Here is a 20,885-nt window from a genome sequence, read left to right as displayed (position 1 = left end):
GGATGCCCTTGAAATTTTCTAGTTAGCAGCTGAGGTAGAACAACACTTTTTAGAGCAGTTTTGTAATGATTTGTCAACCAGCACCAAAGTTATTAGAAAAAACAGAAATATGCTTACCTATGAAATGTGGTCCTAACTATAACTACTCTGCCATTGGGATCTATCTATCTATCTATCTATCTATCTATCTATCTATCTATCTATCTATCTATCTATCTATCTATCTATCTATCTATCTATCTATCGCAGTGTTTAAAGTGAAACCCACCGCTGATGACTAATGATGCATGCCACACCTGTTTTGCATGCAGCCACATGAAGGTTATATAGATCTGCATATACCATTGACAAATGCACACTTAAAAACTAAGCTATGATTCTGGCTCCAATGCAGAAAAACACTGAAAATTGATAGTTATGGTTACCCACGCACATGGGGGCGTGGCCATGGTTCGGAACATGGCGCACGCTTAGTCGTCCGGCTCCGGAGGGGCCGACAGCAAACTGCTTGACAGGCGCGCCAGCCCGGGCCGTCCCTCACCGGAGTGCGGGCACGGCAGTCCGGACGAGCGAGCGGAGCAGCTGAGCCTTGGCCGCGGTCCCGGCACGGGCTTTCGACTGCGTCGAGCCGCCCGGCTCGGGCGGAGACCTGCGGCCCTTCCTCCTGATTGACGCCGCGGCCCCAAGTAGAGACGCGGGCCGCGCTCTGGACCGGGTGGGCGGCCCGCGTGCGGCGGCGGTAGCGCCCGGGCGCTGACACCATTTTGAAGTGCCTGGGGAGCCTGATGGATGCGCTGGGCCTTGGTGGATCCCAATACCAATAAGGATTTCTGGCCTCTCGGGGCCGGTAGAGTGGGCGTGGCCCAGATCCCTTTGGACCCGGCCCAGACATATGGAATGGGGCCCTGGCGGCAAACGAAAGACCCGAGGCGACGTTATGGAGGCCACCCAAGGAACCGCTGAGGGGAGTATGGACCCCCGGTAGTCCCCCTCGGGGGGAGCGAGCCTAGCAAAGAGTTCGCGACTGGCTACCGGACATGGTAGAACGAGGGAGCTACTGGAGACCCGAGGACACCATTAACTCCTGACTGGAGATACAGGGCGCAATCATAAGAAGCACAACAGACATAGAAGTGGTACCCAAAAGAGGGTGAGTGCATCGAGTGGGGAGATAATCAAGCTACAGTGGTAGCGTGTGCTTGGCTCCGGTCGCCGAAGTGGGGCCCAGTGAAAGAGAAGAGTGCACGGATGGCCTAGGGCGGGAGCAGGTGGCGGTCGCTCATGGTTGGCTAATGTAACCCCCCCCCCCCCACGGTGATTGGGCGCTGGAAACGGCCGGCGGAACGCCTGGGGCTCGCCCTGGAACACCCGGGACCAGTGGCTAAGACAGCTGAGGCCTAAGTGAGTGGACAAATCAGAAGCAGGCAGCACAAGCGCTTGGACCACGTGCCGGGCCCCCTGGGGCACATCCCCCTGCCTGACCAATGCCCCCCAAGGGCCGACATAAGAATAAAGCCATGGACCCCCTGACACCACTGGGGGACAATGAGACGACCTTACAGAACCAGTCACAAGTCAAAGTGCAAGACACCCTAGACAAGATACTGGGAGCCATTGAGGACACCAAATCAACATTGCAACGCAACATCAATCAAGTGGCGATAGAGGTGGGCCTCCTGAGAGCTGATCACCATAAATTAGCCGACTGAGTTAAAGAAACGGAAACAATACTGGCTGATGTCGTGCCAAAACAAAAAGACGTGACAGCAGAGGTGACCTCTTTAGCTGGCAGAGTAGCAAAGCTTGACCAACAGGCTGAGGATGCAGAGGGTAGAAACAGGAGGAACAATGTGCGCGTAGTGGGCCTCCCCGAGAGGACCGAGGGGACGAACATGGTGGAATTCCTGGAGAAATGGCTAAGCACGGTTGTCGCGCCGGGGTGCCTGACCCCCTTCTACACACTGGAGCGAGCGCATCGTGTGCCGTCTAGACCGCTGGCTCCTGGTAGGCCCCCGCGGGCTGTAATTGCTAAACTTCTGCATTATAGAGACAGAGATCCTCCTACAGAAAGCCAGGGAAACGGCCCCGTTTAAAGTAGCCAACGGGGAAGTGACACTGTTCCCTGACTTCACTTTGGAAGTCCAGAACAAGCGCGCCTCTTTCCTGGCGATTAAAAGAGCCTTGCGAGATGAGGGGATACAGTACTCGCTGCTCTATCCAGCAAGACTACGAGTGGTTGCGGAGGGAAAGACCACGTTCTTCCAAACCCCAGAGGAAGCATGGGAATGGCTCGAGAGGCATGGGTCACAGTCGGCGCGGCCATGCACGAAAACCATGGTGCGGGCGGGACCCGCCGGGCCCCGAGGGGAAAGAGGCCCAGAGATCGCCCACGACTGACGCCAACGCGGACACAGAGGGAAACGGGCAAGAGGGAGGCCCTGGAGGCAGCAGCCCGAGTGGGTGGAGAAACGTCACCCCAGGAGGGTTCTGAAGAAGAATCGGATGACACAATGGTATCCTCTGCCGATGGCTCCGGAAGCTTGACTTACACACCGAGGGTGACCCCGCAAACTGCTGACGAACTCGCATAGTTTTGACCTACGCTGGCGCCGAGCGGCAAGACGAACTGAGTGGAAGAATGGCCCCTCCGGACCTGGCCGCCCCCCTGACTTGACTCTCGCCTGTCAGATTTGGCTGGCGAGTATTGCAGTGATGTGTTTGAACAAGTTGCACTGTTGCACAATTTGCTGGGCAACCTACAGTTCCGGAGGTGCCCTGGGGATGGGGAGTTGGGGTTTGCAGTTACGAGTTACATCAGCTATATGTGTGAAATGGATCGACCACAATGAAGGTACGAGCTTGCGGGGGGGTCAATCAGGGTCCCGGGTGCGCCAGGCTCACATTCAACAGGCTTTAAGAATAAGATGGCAGACCACAATATCATAACCTGGAATGTCAGGGGGATGGGTACTCCAGCCAAGAGACATAGCTCCCCCCTTCTCTTTAGGAAGGAAAGAATTCTATGTTACAAGAGACCCACCTGGCGCCAGGAGAGGGAGAAAAGCTAAGACGGAGATGGAGGGGAAAGGTGTTTGCCACAGAATATTCAGCTTATGCAAGAGGCGTTCTGATTTGGATTAGGGCGGGGGTCCCCCTGACGATTGACTCCTCCAACATAGATAAAGAGGGAAGGTTTGTCATATTAGAGGGGAAATTACATGGGTTCCCGTTGATTCTGAGTTGCATCTACGCCCCCAATCAGGACCAAACCTCATTTATGATGGGCCTATCTAGACACCTTACTCGTCAACACATAGGGGAAGTACTAATAGGAGGAGACTTTAACACAGTACTAGACATGGACAGGTCCACCCCCCCACTGCAGGGGGCAACATCAACCAAGACAGCACAAAGACTAGTTGAGTGGCTAGGCACCTGGGGACTGGTGGATGTCTGGCGGTTGCGGCACCCGACTGTCAGGGACTACTCGTTTTACTCGGGCCTCCACCAGGTGCACACTAGAATCGATAGGATGGTCTGCACTGCGGGATTGGCTCGAGGTGTGACCCACTCTGAATACCTTGCCCGTACAATATCGGATCATAATCCTCTATTACTGACATTGAGGGTATCACAGGACAGACCCCCCATACCATCATGGAGAATGACCCCCGCGGCGCTCGAGGACCAGGCATATAGGGAGGCACTGCGATGCCACCTAACAGAACACATTGAAACCAATAAGGGATCCACCCCTTCCAGAGCCGTAGAATGGGAGACACTCAAAGTGGTGATGAGGGGGTTACTGTCTTTGGCAGTCCGTGGGGGTAAGACGCACACTAGAGAGGGAACTAAACGCTCTGGAGAAGGTCATTCATGAGGGGGAACTGAGACAGGGCCCTGCAGCGCAAGTAGATGAAGAGTATGACCGCGCACGCAGAGAACACTTCCAAGTCGAAGAACGGCTTAGATGCCATAGCATGCAAAGGTACCTGACATCCCTACAGTCGGAAGAGGGGAGATCAGGTAAACTCTTGGCATGGCTGGTACGCCCGAATGGGGACAGCGAACCTATCACAAGCGTATTGGACAGAGGGTGAACTCGCAGACTCAGCCCAGGCTCCATTAATGACGCATTTAGAGATTATTACACGCACTTGTACAGGAAGCCTACCAGCCTGGGGACGGGAACACTTGACAATTTCCTGACCCGGATCCCCCTGCCGGTGCTGAACTTAGAGGACAGGGTCAGTCTAGGAGGGCCAGTGACTACGGAAGAGATAATCGATGCAATAGCACAGCTGGCCCCTGGCAAGACCACTGGCACAGACGGTCTTCCTATGGATTTTTATAAAAAGTATAAGTCCTTACTAGTCCCCAGATTGGTGGAGATGTACACGGAGGCGGCACAGAGTGGAGAACTACCATGCACACTACGTGAGGCACTGGTAGTGCCACTCCCCAAAACAACCAATAAGGAGGCATCAGTAGCTGACTTTCGCCCGCTATCAATGCTAAATAGCGACTTTAAGATCCTCAGCAAGATCATGGCCAACCACCTGCTACCCCACATGCCCACAATGATACATGGTGACCAGAACGGTTTCATTCCTGGTCGCAGCACCTCCCTGAATCTTAGACGAATTTTCTCCATCTTACACATGCCGGACGAATCGAAGCCACCAGCTGGGACCCTATTGGCGGTGGACTTTGAGAAGGCCTTCGAGTCAATCAGGTGGGACTACCTGAGGGCGTCAATGTTAAAAATGGGCCTGGGGAAAGCTGGGTTAGATGGGTGGACCTGTTATACTCATCCCTGCTAGCAAGGGTAAAGACGGGTAGGACAATCTCCAGTGCATACCCGGTGCACCGTAGAACCAGACAGGGGTGCCCCCTATCCCCATTGTTGTTCGCCCTGGCGATAGAACCCCTAGCGGCCTGGGTACGAGGTGAAGGAGCGGGCAAGGGGATTGAGTGGGGACCAACTGAGCACATTATCTCGCTATATGCAGATGATATAGTGATCTATCTCAGAGACGGAACGAGCGGTCTCCCTTGGGCCCTGGAGGTCCTAGAGGACTTCGGAGAGGTATCGGTATTACGTCTTAACCGTGGCAAAACATATGTGTTTCCCTTGACGCCTGGTTACAGACGCCCTGCAGTATGCCCAATGGACTTGAAATGGGCCCCACGGACCTTTAGGTACCTGGGGATTCAAATTTTCCACGAACTGGGAGACCTAAGAGAGGGTAACCTTGGCAAAGCGCTCTGATCCCTGCGGTCCTCGTGGGGTTTTGGCGCTCTCTGAATTGCCAGTGATGGCCAGAGTGGCACTGTCCAAGATGATCATGCTTCCCCGACTTCTCTACTATTTTGCCAACTTGCCACTGCTGATCCCCCAGGCATGGTTCTGCGACCTGAATGCGTTGCGTTGATATGGGACGATGGACATAGACGAACTACACTCACGACTATCTGTAGGCCACCCCGCACGGGAGGACTGGGAGCCCCTGATTTTGAGGCATACTACCTGGCATCCCAACTGCAGTGGGTATCCGGCTGGCTGGCGGGTAGGGGCCAGCTGGATTTATGTACTGCCCAAGGAGTGACGGACGCGGCATGGATTGCGGCATGCATGGCAAACATGAAAATAACCCCCCCTGGGAAAAATATAATGATAAAAGTCGCAATGGCATGCTGGAAAAGATGCACGAAAAGGGTGGGATTTGGCCCTCCATACTCTCCAGCTTTACCACTGTCTGTGCTTGCCCTGGAATCCAGGGGGAAGGGACCGGGAAGTATGGGGCTTGGCCCTTGGTCGACAGCTGGAATAGAACCAGTGGGCGGGCTCTTCAAGGAAGGTGTACTGAGGGTATTTGCTGAACTAACGGAAGAGGGTGTTCCCCGGGGTAAATTTTTGCTCTATGGGAAGCTAGTACACACTCTTAAAGTTCACTGGGACACAATAAATGCGGAACCTGCTGCCCACGGGGTCCTGCACTTATTGTTGACATCAGGGGAGGAACCACATCTGATCGCCAAAATATACCGGGCCCAATTTGAGGCAGGCTTACACCCTTTACAGTCTTTGAGAGGTCGGTGGGAGAACACGATTGGGCGGGAACTGTCTGACTTAGAGTGGAACAAAATACTGGCTTACCCCCGGGTGATCTTGCGTAACACGCGGTTAAGATACATCCAATACAATTATCTACATAGGACGTACCTCACACCCCACAGACTGTTCCGTATATGCCCCTAGGACATGCCCGAGATGCGGAGGAGGAGAGGCGGATTTTGACCACATGGTGTGGGGATGTCTAGTGATCCAATCTGGTTGGAGGGAGATATTGCCCATTCTATCTGAATTATTTGGGACGGAGTTGCGACTCACCCCTGAGCTGTGCTTACTGGGCCTCAGACTGGCTGCGCTATGCGGAAAGGTGAGGGGACGCTTCCTGGACCTATCCCTGGCCCTTTACAAGAGACTAATCTCGAAGGGCTGGAAGGCCTCAGGCCACCCTATGCTAACTGACTGGAAAAGGGATATTTCAGCATGGTCCAGAGCTGAACTACAGGTCCTAAAAGCAGAAGAAGCCAAGTACATCAGCCGGTCTCCCATTGCCCCGGGATGGGAAGACTTAGTGACGAGTTGAAAATTCATAAACAGACGCCCAGAATTGGTCCAAATCACAAATCACAAATATATCACACCGGGAGTAGGGATACGAAGTCAATTGATCCGCAGGCTCCCACTCCACCATTAGAAACAGCGAAAGGCGTGAGTGACCTACCGTCCCCTCTGCGCGCTTGTGCGCCCCGGGCTCACCCCCCTCCCCAAAAGTTGATATGCTATTGTACCTTAAATACCAACAACTACAAACTCCACCCACACAAAGCCGTAAAGTTGACCTGTTGTGGTCTTTATCTCCCTTCCTCCTTTCCCTCTTTTCACTCCTCCCAATATCAACGTCCATTTGATTTTTACACCCCCCCCTTTTTTTTTTTTTTTCTCTTTCTTCTCTCTCCTTGTCTCTTCCCTTTCCATTCCTCTTCCTCCCTCCCAAGTTATAGTTGAGAAGGGACTTAAGTTTAATGTTCGGTTATTAGTTCTACAACAATAGTGAAATGAAACAAGGAACGCATTATAACATGTAAAAGAGCACAATTTATTAAAACAAGAAGCAAAAATGTCAGCAGCATTAAAGCAATAAACAACCAACCAAAAGTAATGTATATCACAAAAGCGAATTGTTAAAAAGACATGTGTAATAAATGCAAGATTATATCATGAACAAGCACACAAATGTAAAACAACAAAATGCTAATAAAATATATTTTTAAAAAATGGTTACCGACGCACATAACACACACCATAACTCGTGCCACCCACATGATGTTCTCTTGACATCTCTTTTCTTTGTTTCTGTACCGTTAGTCATTTGGTGTTTTGACTATAGGGGGAACAAGAGATATGGTGTGTGTTGTGTAAACTGGTGACCGTAACTGGTAAATTTCAGTGATTCTCTGTGTTTTGGGCAGAACAATAATTCTGTTTTAACTGTGTTTTTTTTTTTCCAGTGAATTTATTGTTTTCTTAAATAACGTTCTTAATTTCCAAGCCCAACTTTCAGTCACATTCAAAGGAGTTTGGACTAATGGCAGCCGCCACAGATCTCAAGGGAGGAGCAGGGGGATGGGGGACGGGGCGGGGGGAGAAAAACAATAAAATTAAAATAAAACGTACCTGTCCACCACCGCAGGCCCTCCACCAGCACAGGCTCTCCATGCAATTCTGGCACTGCACTCATGATATACCTAGCATGAGAGCAGCATCAGGATTGGTCTGAGCAGCTTGGTTTGCTGCTTCGATGGTGCACTAAAGTCTTTGCTATTTCTCCAACCCAGTTGTTTTACACAGCCGAGTTGGAGAAATCTAAGTGCACATGTCAGCTTGGCAGCCCTAAGATGGCTGGCCAAAATGACATGCGCACTTGGGTAAAATCAATCACTCCACTCCTCCCCCTCCTCCCTCCCATGGCCCAGCCCTCCCCTCCCTGTACATCCTGGTTCAGAGCCAGCAGCTGAAAAATAAAATGATAATCAAATATCATTTTAATTTTCAGGTGCTGGCTCTGAGCCTGTGGGGCAATGCTCCTTCACCATTGCGGAGGAGCCACCTGTGGTTTGGACAGAGGGCATGGTCTGCCCTCACTCCATGCTCCTAACCCAACACACTCTGCAAATGGCAGGCCACAGGGCCTGACTAACTGGAGTTCATGTTCTCAACTCCCTGCAGGTCATGCACAGTGGGTGTTGGGAACAGTGCCTGATGTGAAGCAGGGCCCTTTATCCATCCCTCTGCAGGCAGCCTTATGTTTTCCATGCCTAAGTTCCCCAACGCTAGTGCCTTGGGATCAGACATGCATACTTTCTTTCCTTGAATGAGATTTTTTTCCACTATGAGAAAGTCCCAAGTAATAATTGATTTGAGAAAAAGTCACAAAATGGTGGTTGAATATGGAATATAAAATGGCAGCTTGTGGGATCGCTTTTTGATTCATGGACAGTGCACCCATTTCCACATTTTATTCTTGGTGTGGGGCTTGAGTTTCCATGCCTATGGATAAATCTTAGCACTTCCCTGGAGTCAAACACCTGAGGGTGGTGCCCCCATGGCTGTGGAAAATGTTTTCCAACAGCACAAAAAATTATTCCAAGCCCTTCTGCAGTCAATCACATTTGTCAGAAAATTACAAACGTGACTGACAGGAGTTGCAAATCATGAATTTTGATTTTAAACATCACAGATATACAACAGTGGCATTCCTTTACAGCTCACTCAGCAGCATATTTAAATGATTCAACAACTACTAAACTAACTTACGCCAAACTAACAAAAGCAGGCTTTCTAAGCAAAGTACTACATTCATGCCACATCTGGTGTAATTCAACTAGGCAGTTTGGCCTGTAAGCATGAATACAATTTCCTATGGGAGCCAAAGTGGGGAAAAAATATTTTTTCACCCACCTTTAACTTTTTTCCCTACAATGATCTGCTTAAAAATTGTCATACCAATTGTTCGATGATTATGCAAAGCCACTGGCACATTTGGTACAAACCATTCACAAGGTCAAAAATTATACACAAATCAAAATGTCTTTTCAGTGGAAAGTGCAGCTGGAGAGTAACAACCATGACCCGCAATGTGTAATATGCATTGCCATTTAGGGGTTCTGATGACATCATAAACCACATGGCTAAAGGCAGTCTTGTTTGTACATATAACCAGAACCCCGAAATTGCAATATGGGACCATATTATGCATTACCAATAATACTAGTAATCCGGACAATGCTAAAGAGCTCTGCAGAGTTGTTTGTGGGCTGTCATTATGATGATGAAATCCACGTTTAATGATTGTTTGTGAAACCGTGGTTTTTATATCACTTCATTTTGGGCAATATATTACAGTCTACTGCCCAAAATGTAGTGGTATAAAAACCCACATTTCCAGAGAATTCGTTTGGAGGCTATCCATACTCTTAAACTGAAGAAAGAGTAGCCTGTCATGTTCTGCTGTGGGCACCACAGAGACAGCTATACATAAGGATAGGATCGGATAGCACATGGTATAGACCGAGAAACTGCCTTATCCTCAATTATGAAACAACATAAAATTACAAACGAAAAATGGAATGTGGAAAAGGTCAAATATCAGCTACTAGTTTCAATATTTAATAAAACTCGAAGATAAGAACCAGTTGGTGACAATTCTGCTCTCTCCAATATTTTCAATGTTCAAGCAATCAACAAATATACCTTAAGATCCCTTTGTTACCCCTTTGGTGGCCATTTTTATTAAATGCACAGCCCTAAAATAAAATATTTCTGGATCAAATACAATACATTTGCACACACATTTTCAGTCAAGTTCAAAATACACTATTTACAGTTTTCATTTGTTAAGAACTTTAAGACTTCACAGACTTACCTGGGCTGGAAAAGAAGACAGAAACTCTATTAACTGAAAAGCACTGTCCTGGATACTAAGAGCTGCCTGGCGGATCACCATGTGCAATGATGATTGTGACTCTTTTAGCAGAGCATTGAGCCACACCTCCACATTGCCCTCAGCCATGACAGGTTTGTACAACTCAATAGTTTCACCCTCACGAGATGAGATGGACACAATGCGGTCGTATACCTGTAAGGAAGAGTACATACTCCATCACTAAATTACTTGATGCAGAATATTCTATCACTTGACATACGGTAACTGTAAGATCTAATTTTTTAGTTAAATCACATAGTTCCCATCTGACAGTCGCACAGCCTCCCAGTGAATTACTCGGTTGCATCACTAAATCCAGGTAGCAAATAAAAAGGCAAATTAGTGGTTACCTTTAAAGGTTCATAGGTTCTTCAATGTGATTTGGCTCTAAGGTGTAAAAATAGTTGACAGGTAAATCGATTGTTCTAAACATGGATAAATATTATTTGGAGGGCAAAATGCTAAACAGTAGAGGCAGCATAACAAACTAGTAGTGATTCCATGAAAAAATAACATATTTCTAACGCATATGAATATTCTATCCTTTGATGACAAGGATTACTCCGGGATCTCTTGAAGGGGTCATGTCAAAGAGCCAATCAACATAAAGGGCACCTATCCCCATCAAGTACCTTTTGTTATTCTGTTTTGTGGCTTGAAACTGCAGCTTTCAAATATGTTGATAAAATTTGGGTCAATAACCTCATCAAATCATAAGGTAAGTATTACTTGGAAGTTCACTGTTTGCCCACAAACTGCTGCATGCCATGACATGTCATTACACTGATGTGGCACATTTTTATCACTGGTTTGTTCTTGTATCACTAGTCGATTCCCCAAAAAAGTTTACACAGGGGCCTGTGTGTAGGGTAATGAGCATGAGCAAATAGATGATCTTCAGCAGTATTGGAACATTATTTATAAAGTATAGGATTTGAGAGCTGCCGCGAAGAGGTGCTGAGGAGTGCTTGACTAGGACATGTGTGGCAAGATATCATGGAGGAGGTTTCAGTGCTTGAAGACCTAGATTGATGCTTGATGAGCTTGTGTGTTCATGTTGGTGTTGTGCTTGATGCCAGATACCTGTTTAGCTGATTGCACAGCCAGAAAAATGCAGCAGCTAGTGTGTGGGTTGGTAGTGGTTGCTAAATCATATGCACAATAGTTAGGGTATAGGGAAAATAGGAACTAAAGGACTGGCCCAACAGTGCACTAACTGCATATGTTACAAGACAAATACCACCACAGACAGGGCAAAAGAGAAAAAGACAGAAGTGGGCTAACCTATGACCCATGGTCTCATGGAAAGAAGCTGAGTGTAAATAACACACATATATAGACCAATCACAGAAGAGCCTCTCTATGGCAGGGTATGTCTGTATGTTTGTTTGTGTGTGTGTGTGTGTGTGTGTGTATATATATATATATATCATTTTCCCAAAAAAGTGGTCTGGTGATTCTTGGTACCCATAGAAAGTTTTGGGTGATCGTGAAGTGGGGGCCGGGAAAAAGGGGGTTAAAAAAACGTTGCATTTTCCATGTTAATTCCCATAGAATCTGTCAACACGCCTACAGCCAAACCGCTGGTCGGAATTACATCCAATTCGGCAGAAAGCTAGCCGTTGGTACGCAGATTGTGCCTTTTGTTAATTGGTGTAAATCCGTTCAGTAGTTTTTGAGAAATTTAGGGAAATTCAAATTTGTATATCTCTGGCCACAAAGTATTTGCAAACAAAGATGAGCTTGTGCAGGGAAATGCACAGCTCTGATTGGCTGCCAACACTTCAAACCAAGTAGTGTTGGCAGCCATCTTGGAACTCGGCTTCAGCAGAGCCCTAGAAAGAAAGTAAAAAGAAAAAAAAGAAAAGGGACACCCTGACCCCTTAGCAGTGGTGGTGGGGCCTCAGAGGGTGCACCCGCCCCCTTCCCCCCCTCCGAGCAGAAAAGCATTTTTTTTGTAAATATTTTTTTGCAGCAAATTTGTGATATTCGCAAACTCGTGGAAAACATTTTTTAAAAAACAACTGGGGGCATCAGCGCTTGTTTTTTGTAGGCCCACAGGTTGGGCCAGGTCCCAAGGGCAATACAAATGTTGTGTGGGGGGGGCCACCACCTCCCCGGGGATTCTATTTAAATATATGTGGGGGGGCACGCAGCCCCCCTGCGTCCTGGGGACCACCACCTTCCTGGGGCTTTGATTTAAATATATGCGGGGGGCCTGCGGCTCCCCACCCATGCTCTGGGGACCACAAACTCCCCTGGGCTTCTATTTAAAAGTAAGCAAGTGGGCCATGGCCCTCTTACGCCCCGGGGACCACAACCTCCCAAGGGCTTCTATTTAAATATATCCAGGGGGGCCACAGCCCATGCCCTGGGGACCACCACCCGCCGGGAAAAAGAGAAAACAATAGAAAGGGGGTCCGTTTTGGATCTCCATTAGCCCTGGGGACCACCACCGAAGCTATCTTTACATTGGAGGGTGGCTGTGCGGCACCCCTCTTGAAGCCACAGATGATCCTAGGGACCGCCACGCCCCAGGGCCTGCTCCTGCTCCTGCTATGTCTTGGGGTGCCCACCCCTAGCCACAGTAAACACTTTGGGTTTTGACAGCGGGAACAATAAAGCAGGTCCCTCTGTCAAAATCCAAAGCTTTCTTCTCTGTCCCTTGCACGCGTGCAGGAGACAGAGGTGAACTGCTTCAGCAAGCAGCGAGCTGCTGTTAAAGCAGCTCCCTGCTTGCTGAAGCAATGGCACTACAAAGGAAGCCTTAAGGCTTCCCCCACAGTGCCGGGTAGCCCGCAAAGGACTTTCTTTTTAAATAAATAAATCAGTTGGGACTACGGGGAAGCCCTTGAGGGCTTCCTCGCGGTCCCAGATAGCCCATAGAAGGGTGAAAAAAGAACTAACCCATAGCTCAGTGAGAAGGTCGCAGACCTTCCCAATGAGCATTGGGGTTTCGAGCCCAGCAGGACTCATTTCTAATTGTTTTATTATTATGTTTTTATAAAAAACAAATTATTATATTTAAAAAAATACAAATACATTTTTTTAATTTAAATTGCAGACAAATATCTCATTCTAAGTATATCAGACATCAAAGCTTAAAAAATCTCTATCTTTCTCTCTTTCTTTCTCTGTCTCTCTCTATCAATCAATTTTCCCACTCAGACACTTATGCACCCACTCACAGACCCACTCAGTCACACACCCACTCACAGACCCACTCAAACCCTCTGGCACTCACTCACAGCCCCGTCAGACTCTCAAGCACCCACTCAGACAGTTACGCACCCACTCACGCACCCGCTCAGATCTTCACACAACCACTCCCAGACCCACTGACACCCTGGTACACCCACTCACAGACCTGAACAAATACTGATGCATCCACTAAAACACTGATGTATGCAATCTCACAGACAGACACACTGACAGCAAATCTTAACCCAGATACAGTCTCTCACACCCATTCTCACACCCAGAGAGGCCGTGGCCAACTTCTGCCATACATGCGCAAAGGGCCGTGTACAGTATCAGGTTCGGTAGTTGGGCACAGGGACTGGCTGCAGGCCAGCCCATGCGGGCAACCCCTATTGCACAGAGGAGAAGGCTGTGCACTCTGCAAGGTTGGGTGGTTATAGGGGGCTGGCCTCGGCCAGGCCCTGTTGCCAACCTCCGTCGCGCACAGTCAAAGGTGGTTGGATTCACATACAGCAATTAAAATTACTATATGTTAAAAAATTCAATGAAAAAAACAAAGGTTACAAGGACGTTATACTTAGAGTGCAAAATTTAGTTAGAAAGAACCCTAAGGTATCTATAACTCACGCCTTCGTCATGCACAGTTGTTGCAGCAATAATTTTATTGCAGATTTTGCAGTGACAATATAAAAGATGGCATAGAATATGCCAGCAATTACATAATATGTGGAGTAACTAGTTTTGCATGGTGAAGGCGCAAGTTATAGTTACCTTAGGGCGCGAGTGTTAGTTACTTGAAAGAACTTTAACTATAATTACTGCGTTTCTATGGTTTTGTACAAGTAAATTGAGAACCTAACTATAATGTCCCTGTAACCTTTGTTTTTTTCAGTGAACATATATATATATATATAGTTTTTAATTTAATTTTTCATTATAAGAGCCTGAGCCTGGCAGGCAATTAATCCTTGCCTACATAGGCATTAACGAGAGATTCATGTAACAAAATAAAAGTCTGCAGGCTTTAATATGGTGCAGTAACAATTCACTCTTAAAGCCCTACTGGCTTTAACATAAGTGTTTTATAATAAATAAAACAGGCCTTTTGCCTTTGTTGTAACTTTTCGTAATAAACAGATCATATCCATGTCACCTGAAGTAACCTTTCTTACTAAAGCCTTTAACATTGGTGCGGAAAATAAGCAACTTAAACCTACTGTACTGTGCAGAAGCATTCCAGCAACAGCCAACAAGTAAGCAATAGAAAAATTACAATTAGGTACAGAATGATGGCTGGTAAAACAATATACAACCTTTCTCACAAGGGCCTAACAAGGATTATCACAGTGAAAATCTTCTACCCCAATCTCATAGAAAGTGATCGATACCAAAACCATTGCCTGCTACAGTAACCTGTGAGATTTTGCTTACAAAATACATGTCTATAGCCTGTAGCACAGGGTGATACAAACCCAGTGTTAAAGGCCTACAGGCGTTAACAAGATATTTTCACAATAAATAGGCTATAGCTATTGTCTTAGCCAGAGCTTCTAATATTAGTCAAATCAGACCTATGACACTGAAGATAAGTTGACACAGTAAACCAGTCAGGCCTATTGACCAATGCAGGAGTACTGTATCAAGTATGAGCTTTCCCACAAGACATTTATTATATAGTTTGATCACATAGTTGTAAAATTAGAAATGCATGCAAAATTACAATTGACACAACAAATTACTATATTGCTTATTTCTGTTAAGAGGACCAACAAGGATTGTCACAGTGCACATTTTTCTATGCACAGGTTGTCGGAGGGGATAACTAATAATAAAATCCTTGCCTACTAAGGTAATCTGTCAGATTGCACGTTCTACTAGGGTTTTCTGTATGAACTATCCCAAAGGCACATTCTGGGGCGTATTCACAAACTGCAGTTTGGAGTACACTTAGGCCCTCATTATGACCTTGGCGGGCGGCCGCCAACGCAGCCGCACCCCGCCGCGGCAATTATGAGATCCCTGCTGGGCCGGCGGGCGGAAACCTGGTTTACGCCCGCCGGCCCAACGGGGATCTCGGCCGCAACATAGGAGCCGGCTCCAAATGGAGCCGGCGGTGTTGCGACCTGCGACTGGTGCAGTTGCACCCGTCGCGCTTTTCACTGGGGCCCTGTCAGGGGGCCCCTGCGACTCCCCGTATCGCCAGAAAAGGCTGGCGGTCGGGGACTCGTAATCCCCGGGGCATGGCGGATTATCACCGCCGGAGCAAATTTGGCGGGAAACCGCCGGCCCCGGCGGTGCGACCGCGGCGCTACCACGGCGGTCATAATCCCCTCTAAAGCACCGCCAGCCTGTTGGCGGTGCCTCAGCCAAAACAGCCCTGGCGGTCCTGAACCGCCAGGGTTGTAATGAGGGCCTTATTAATATTATAAGAGTCCTAGGAAAGTACTACAAAATACTATTCACAAACGCATGTTCTGACCTTCCTCCTTAACTTCACTTATCTTGTTCTTTGTAGAAGATCTCCTTCCTAAGTGAGGAGTGTCCACACAAGTAAGTATATGTTTTACTTATAAAAGAAGGGTTGACAGAATGGACTGGCTGGAAGGCGTGAAATACTTATTACAAAATGTAAGAGATTAACGGCCGACCAAGGGGAGTTTTACTGAAGGGTGTACACCCATCCACAGAAATCTAAAATTAAAGGAAAAAAAGGGTGGCAGAAGAAGGCTAGTGTTTTTTCCCCTGAAAATGGCATCAACAAAGCATTTGCGGTGCTAAAATCACCATCTTTCCAGCTTTCAGGAACAGGCAGACTTGAATCAGAAAACCAAATTTTTCTACACAATTTTGGAATTTTACTGGGACATACACCATTTTTACAATTTTTTTGTGCTTTTAGCCTCCTTTGCAGTTAGTGACAGAAATGGATGTAAAACCTATGCTGGATCCTGGAAAGCTAAACATTTCTGTAAGGTAGACAGAATTCTGAATTCAACATGGGGTCATTTGTGTAGATCCTACAAGGAATTCCTACAAAAAATAACAGCTGAAATAAAAAAGATATTGAAATTGAGGTGAGAGCCATTTTTCTCCATGTTTTACTCTGTAACTTTTTCCTGCGAAGTCAGATTTTCAAAAGTAATATACCGTTACGTCTGCTGGACTCTTCTGGTTGCGGGAATATATCAGGCTTGTAGGTTCACCAAGAACCCTAGGTTCCCAGAGCCAATAAATGCGCTGCACTTTGTAATGGGTTTGCAATTAATTTGGTGAAATACAAAGAGTGAAAAATAGTATCAAGGAAACCTTTGTGTTTCCAAAATGGGCACAGGATAAAGTGTTGGTGTTGAGAAGCAGTGTATATTTGCAAATCTCTGAATTTCGGGGTCCCCATAATAGGATGTGAATTACAGGGAATTTCTCAAATAGACGTATTTTTTATGCAGTGTCTTACATTTGATAGGAAAAAATGTAGCGAAAGACAAGGGGCAATAACACTTGTTCTATTCTGTGTTTCCCCATGTCTCCCGAAATAAATGGTACCTCACTTGCGTGGGTAGGCCTAATGCCCGCGACAAGAAACTCAACATGGACACATCACAGTTTTACATTGAAAACTGATGTGATTTTTGGAAAGTGCCTAGCTGTGGATTTTGATCTCTAGTTCAGCCGGCACCTAGGGAAACCTACCAAACCGGTGCATTTTTTAAAACTAGACACAGAGGGGAATCCAAGATGGGGTGACTTGTGGGGCTCTCATCAGGTTCTGTTACCCAGAATCCTTTGCAAACCTCAAAATTTGGCCCCAAAACACTTTTTCCTCACATTTCGGTGACAGAAAGTTCTGGAATCTGAGAGGAGCCACACATTTCCTCCCCCCAGCGTTCCCCCAAGTCTCCTGATAAAAATGGTACCTCACTTTTGTGGGTAGGTCTAGTGCCAGCGACAGGAAGTGCCCCAAAACACAAAGTGGACACATCACATTTTCCCAAAGAAAACAGAGTTGTTTATTGCAAAATGCCTAGCTGTGGATTTTGGCATCTAGTTCAGCTGGCACCTACAGAAACCTACCAGACCTGTGCATTTTCTGAAAACTAGACACCTAGGGGAATACAAGATGGGGTGACTTGTGGGGTTCTTACCAGGTTCTGTTACCCAGAATCCCTTGCAAACCTCAAAAGTTGGCCAAAAAACCCTTTTTCCTCACAATCCTGTGACAGAAAGTCCTGGAATCTGAGAGGAGACACAAATTTCCTTCCACCCAGCTTTCCCCCACATCTCCCAATAAAAATGATACCTCACTTGTGTGGGTAGGCCTAGTGCCCACAAAAGGAAATGCCCCAAAACACTATCTGGACACATCACAATGATCAAATACAAAATTGCCTGTTTTGGGGGATGGGACCTGCGTTTTTGGCCGTGGGCTCAGCAGCCATATAGGGAAATCTGCCAAACACAAACATTCCTGAAAACTAGGCACCAAAGGGAGTCAAGGAAGGTGTGACTTCCGTGGATCCCCCAATGTTTTCTTACCCAGAAACCTCAGCAAACCTCAAATTTTGCTAAATGTTTCCCACATTTCTGTGTGGGATCAACACACCAGGGCAAATTTCCTACCAAGGAACGTTCCCTTCAGGTCTCCCCGTAAAAATGATACCTCACTTGTGTAGGTGGGCCAAGTGCCTGTGACAGGGTAGAGCCAAAACATGTCGAAAGTGAGGGGGAACCAAAACGGGTCCAAAAGGGCAATTAGAAAAAAAAACATTTTTAGGCTGACAAATGGGGCAGAATGTTTATCTGTATAGATACAACAATTCTGGGTGGTAGGAATTTTGTGGATTCCTGCAGATTCCAGAAGGTTCCATCACAAAAACGTGGGGTAAATGTGTGATTTCCAGCAAAGTTGGAGGTTTGCAGGGCATTGTGGGTAAGAAAATGATGCAGGGTATATGTGAAGCACACCACCCTGGACTCACCCAGATGTTACGTTTTCAGATGTGTCTAGGTCTTGTGGATGTTTCTACATGGCAGAGTCCCAAAGTCCAAGAAGTGCAGCCCTCACCATTCCAAGTGGGACGATTTTGAGAGTTAGACAAGCTCTCATGGCCCAGATGTAAAACAAAAAGACCAAAATAATCAAATGTCATCTTGTTTGCCGTGGGATAACATGTTTTACTGTGCAGTGGAAAGGTGAAAGACTGTTACCCCCTTCAGTTGGCCAACAGTAATGGGCCCCCATGGGAAGCGATCCTTGCCCAAGGGGCTGCCACCCCCAAACAAAACACACACATACATACATACATGGCCTGGTGCCTAAGTGGTTTCTACCCCCTCCCCTGGGGGCAGATCAGCCTAATAAAAATAGGTTGATTGGCCACCAAGGGGGGCAGAAATGGCTTGAAAAATATTTGCCCCCCCAGGGGAAAGACCTTTGCCTAAGGGGTCGCTCCCCTTGCATGAAATTGATGCACAAAAATAGAAATCCCTGGTGTCTAGTGGTTTCCGCCCCCCTTGGGGGTAGACTGGCCTAATAAAAAATAGGCCGATCTAATGGCCTAAAAAGAGTTTTCCCCCCAGGGGAGTGACCCTTGCTCCCTAAGTCTAAAAAATATTTTTCCCTGGTGCCTAGAGGTTTCTCCCACCCCGGGGGCAGATCAGCCTAATTACAATAGGCCGATCTTCCCCCAAGGGGGGGCAGAAATGCAAAAACAAATTTGCTCCCCTTGCATAAAATTGGCAGAAAAGGCCTTAAAAAAATTGGCCTCCCTTGGGAGCGGCCCATGGCCCAAGGGGCCGCTCCCCTTATTTATATATATATTAAAAAGAAAATCCCTGGTGCCTAATAGTTTATGCCCCGCCCCTTGGGTGCAGATTGGCCTAGTAAAAATTGGCCGACCTGCCACCAAGGAGGGGCTGAAATGTCCTAAAAATTATTTGCCCCCCCCAGGGGAGCGACCCAAGAGGTTGCTCCCCTCCTGCAAAAAAATGAAATATTAATTAAATGTAATTGAAATTAAATAGAGGTTTCTTCCCCTCGCCCTCAGGGCAGATCAGCCTAATAACAATATGCTGATCTGCCCCGTGGGAGGGGGGGCAGAGAAGGCCTAAAAAAAAATCCCCTCCTAGGCAGCGACCCTTGCCCAAGGGGCCGCTCCCCTTATTCAGATATAGACAAAAAATAAAATACCTGGTGTCTAGTTGCCATTTCTGCTGCCCAAGCGCTTCACATTCGGGCAGCAGAAATGCTGAGAGAGACATGAAAGGAAAGGCCTTTCTTTTCCTTTGATGCCTCAACCACCCCACCTCCCGGTCGGAAGAGAAATCCTTTTGCTTTTCTCTTCCAGGATCGCACTAGAAGCATGGAGGTGACCTGTGATGAGGTCAGCGAGCAATTTGCGTGCTGACGTCATCAGACGTCAGTGGAGGGTGAGGATGGTCGGGGTGGAAGGGGAAGCGATTCCCCTTCCATCCCTGCCATGGGGGGTGGGTGGTAGGCTCATGGGGGGAGCTCCCTGTGGGCCGGGTGCAGGACGAGCTGGCCTCATCCCCGGCACACGGCGACTGTGGCTGAGGGCGAGACCAGCTTGTCCAGGGCACCCAGAGGGTTAAAACAAGACATTTTGTTATTGACAATGTTTGTTGGCTATAGTAACTTACACTCGTAAATTTGTCTCCACCCTCTGATTCAGGGGTAGAGTCATGTAAGTCTACACTTAAAAGTAACTTAACACTTGTAAATGGTGAATATCCAAAAGAAGTCAAGTTACTCAAAACTGTAATAGCAAACTTACACATGTAGATTATCTTGGTGACTAGGCCCATCTTTCTTCATGGCAGTACATTGGTATGGCTCAATATATATCACATAGAAAGTCACGTGCTTGAGATTACAAGGTTAGCCTTTTAATGCTATCCAGGAATATGCAATGGTATTGAACAGATGAAGCAGTCTGACATACCCCTGTATACCCTCATAAATACAAATGTGTTGCCAATCAGCACACAGCTTACTGGCAATGCTCTAATTATTTACATTATTACACCTACTCCTACTCCTACTCATCATCATCCCATTCATAATTTATGAGGTGAATTCCACATCCTCAAGAAAAGAAAACTATGGGAAAATGCTGCAATGAAGCCATTCCTACCCAGATTTGGTGCCATCATCCCCAGCATTCCTGTAGCTTACCACGCCTAGATGAAGGTCATTCATTCATCAGAGGAAGGGTAGATAATAATAATTGTGATGAGGATGAGTAGGGCTAGGGGAATTGAAGATTATTGGTAAGTATTTGAGGCATTACCTCCGCATCCCTCATCCTTGTCCTAGTCATTTCATCTGAGGAATATCTAAGCAATATGGGCTGTCTAGAACAACTCCAAACACAAAGGCCCTCATTCCAACCCTGGCGGTCTGTGACCGCCAGGGCGGAGGGCAGTGGAAGCACCGCCAACAGGCTGGCGGTGCTTCCAGGGCTATTCTGACCGCGGCGGTAAAGCCGCGGTCAGAAAAGGGGAACCGGTGGTTTCCTGCCGGTTTTCCCCTGGCCCAGGGAATCCTCCGTGAGCGCCGCCATGGGGATTCCGACCCCCTTCCCGCCAGCCTGTTTCTGGCGGTTTTCACCG

The 20,885-nt window shown here is 47.4% G+C and overlaps 1 protein-coding gene across 1 annotated transcript in view; it reads right to left on the bottom strand.

Moving 5' to 3' along the window:
- DNAH5 (dynein axonemal heavy chain 5) overlaps positions 1–20,885 on the bottom strand; it is a 4,110,061-nt gene that overhangs the window by 1,711,340 nt on the left and 2,377,836 nt on the right. The window contains exon 33 of the mRNA XM_069219645.1: positions 9,996–10,208. Coding sequence (XP_069075746.1) covers positions 9,996–10,208 — 213 coding nt within the window. The remainder of the gene's footprint in view (positions 1–9,995; positions 10,209–20,885) is intronic.

The sequence above is a fragment of the Pleurodeles waltl genome, chromosome 2_2 (genome assembly GCF_031143425.1).
Source record: "Pleurodeles waltl isolate 20211129_DDA chromosome 2_2, aPleWal1.hap1.20221129, whole genome shotgun sequence".
In the NCBI taxonomy this organism is placed as follows: domain Eukaryota; kingdom Metazoa; phylum Chordata; class Amphibia; order Caudata; family Salamandridae; genus Pleurodeles; species Pleurodeles waltl.
Note: the sequence above shows the minus strand (reverse complement) of the source record. Positions and strands in the feature narration are given on the sequence as shown.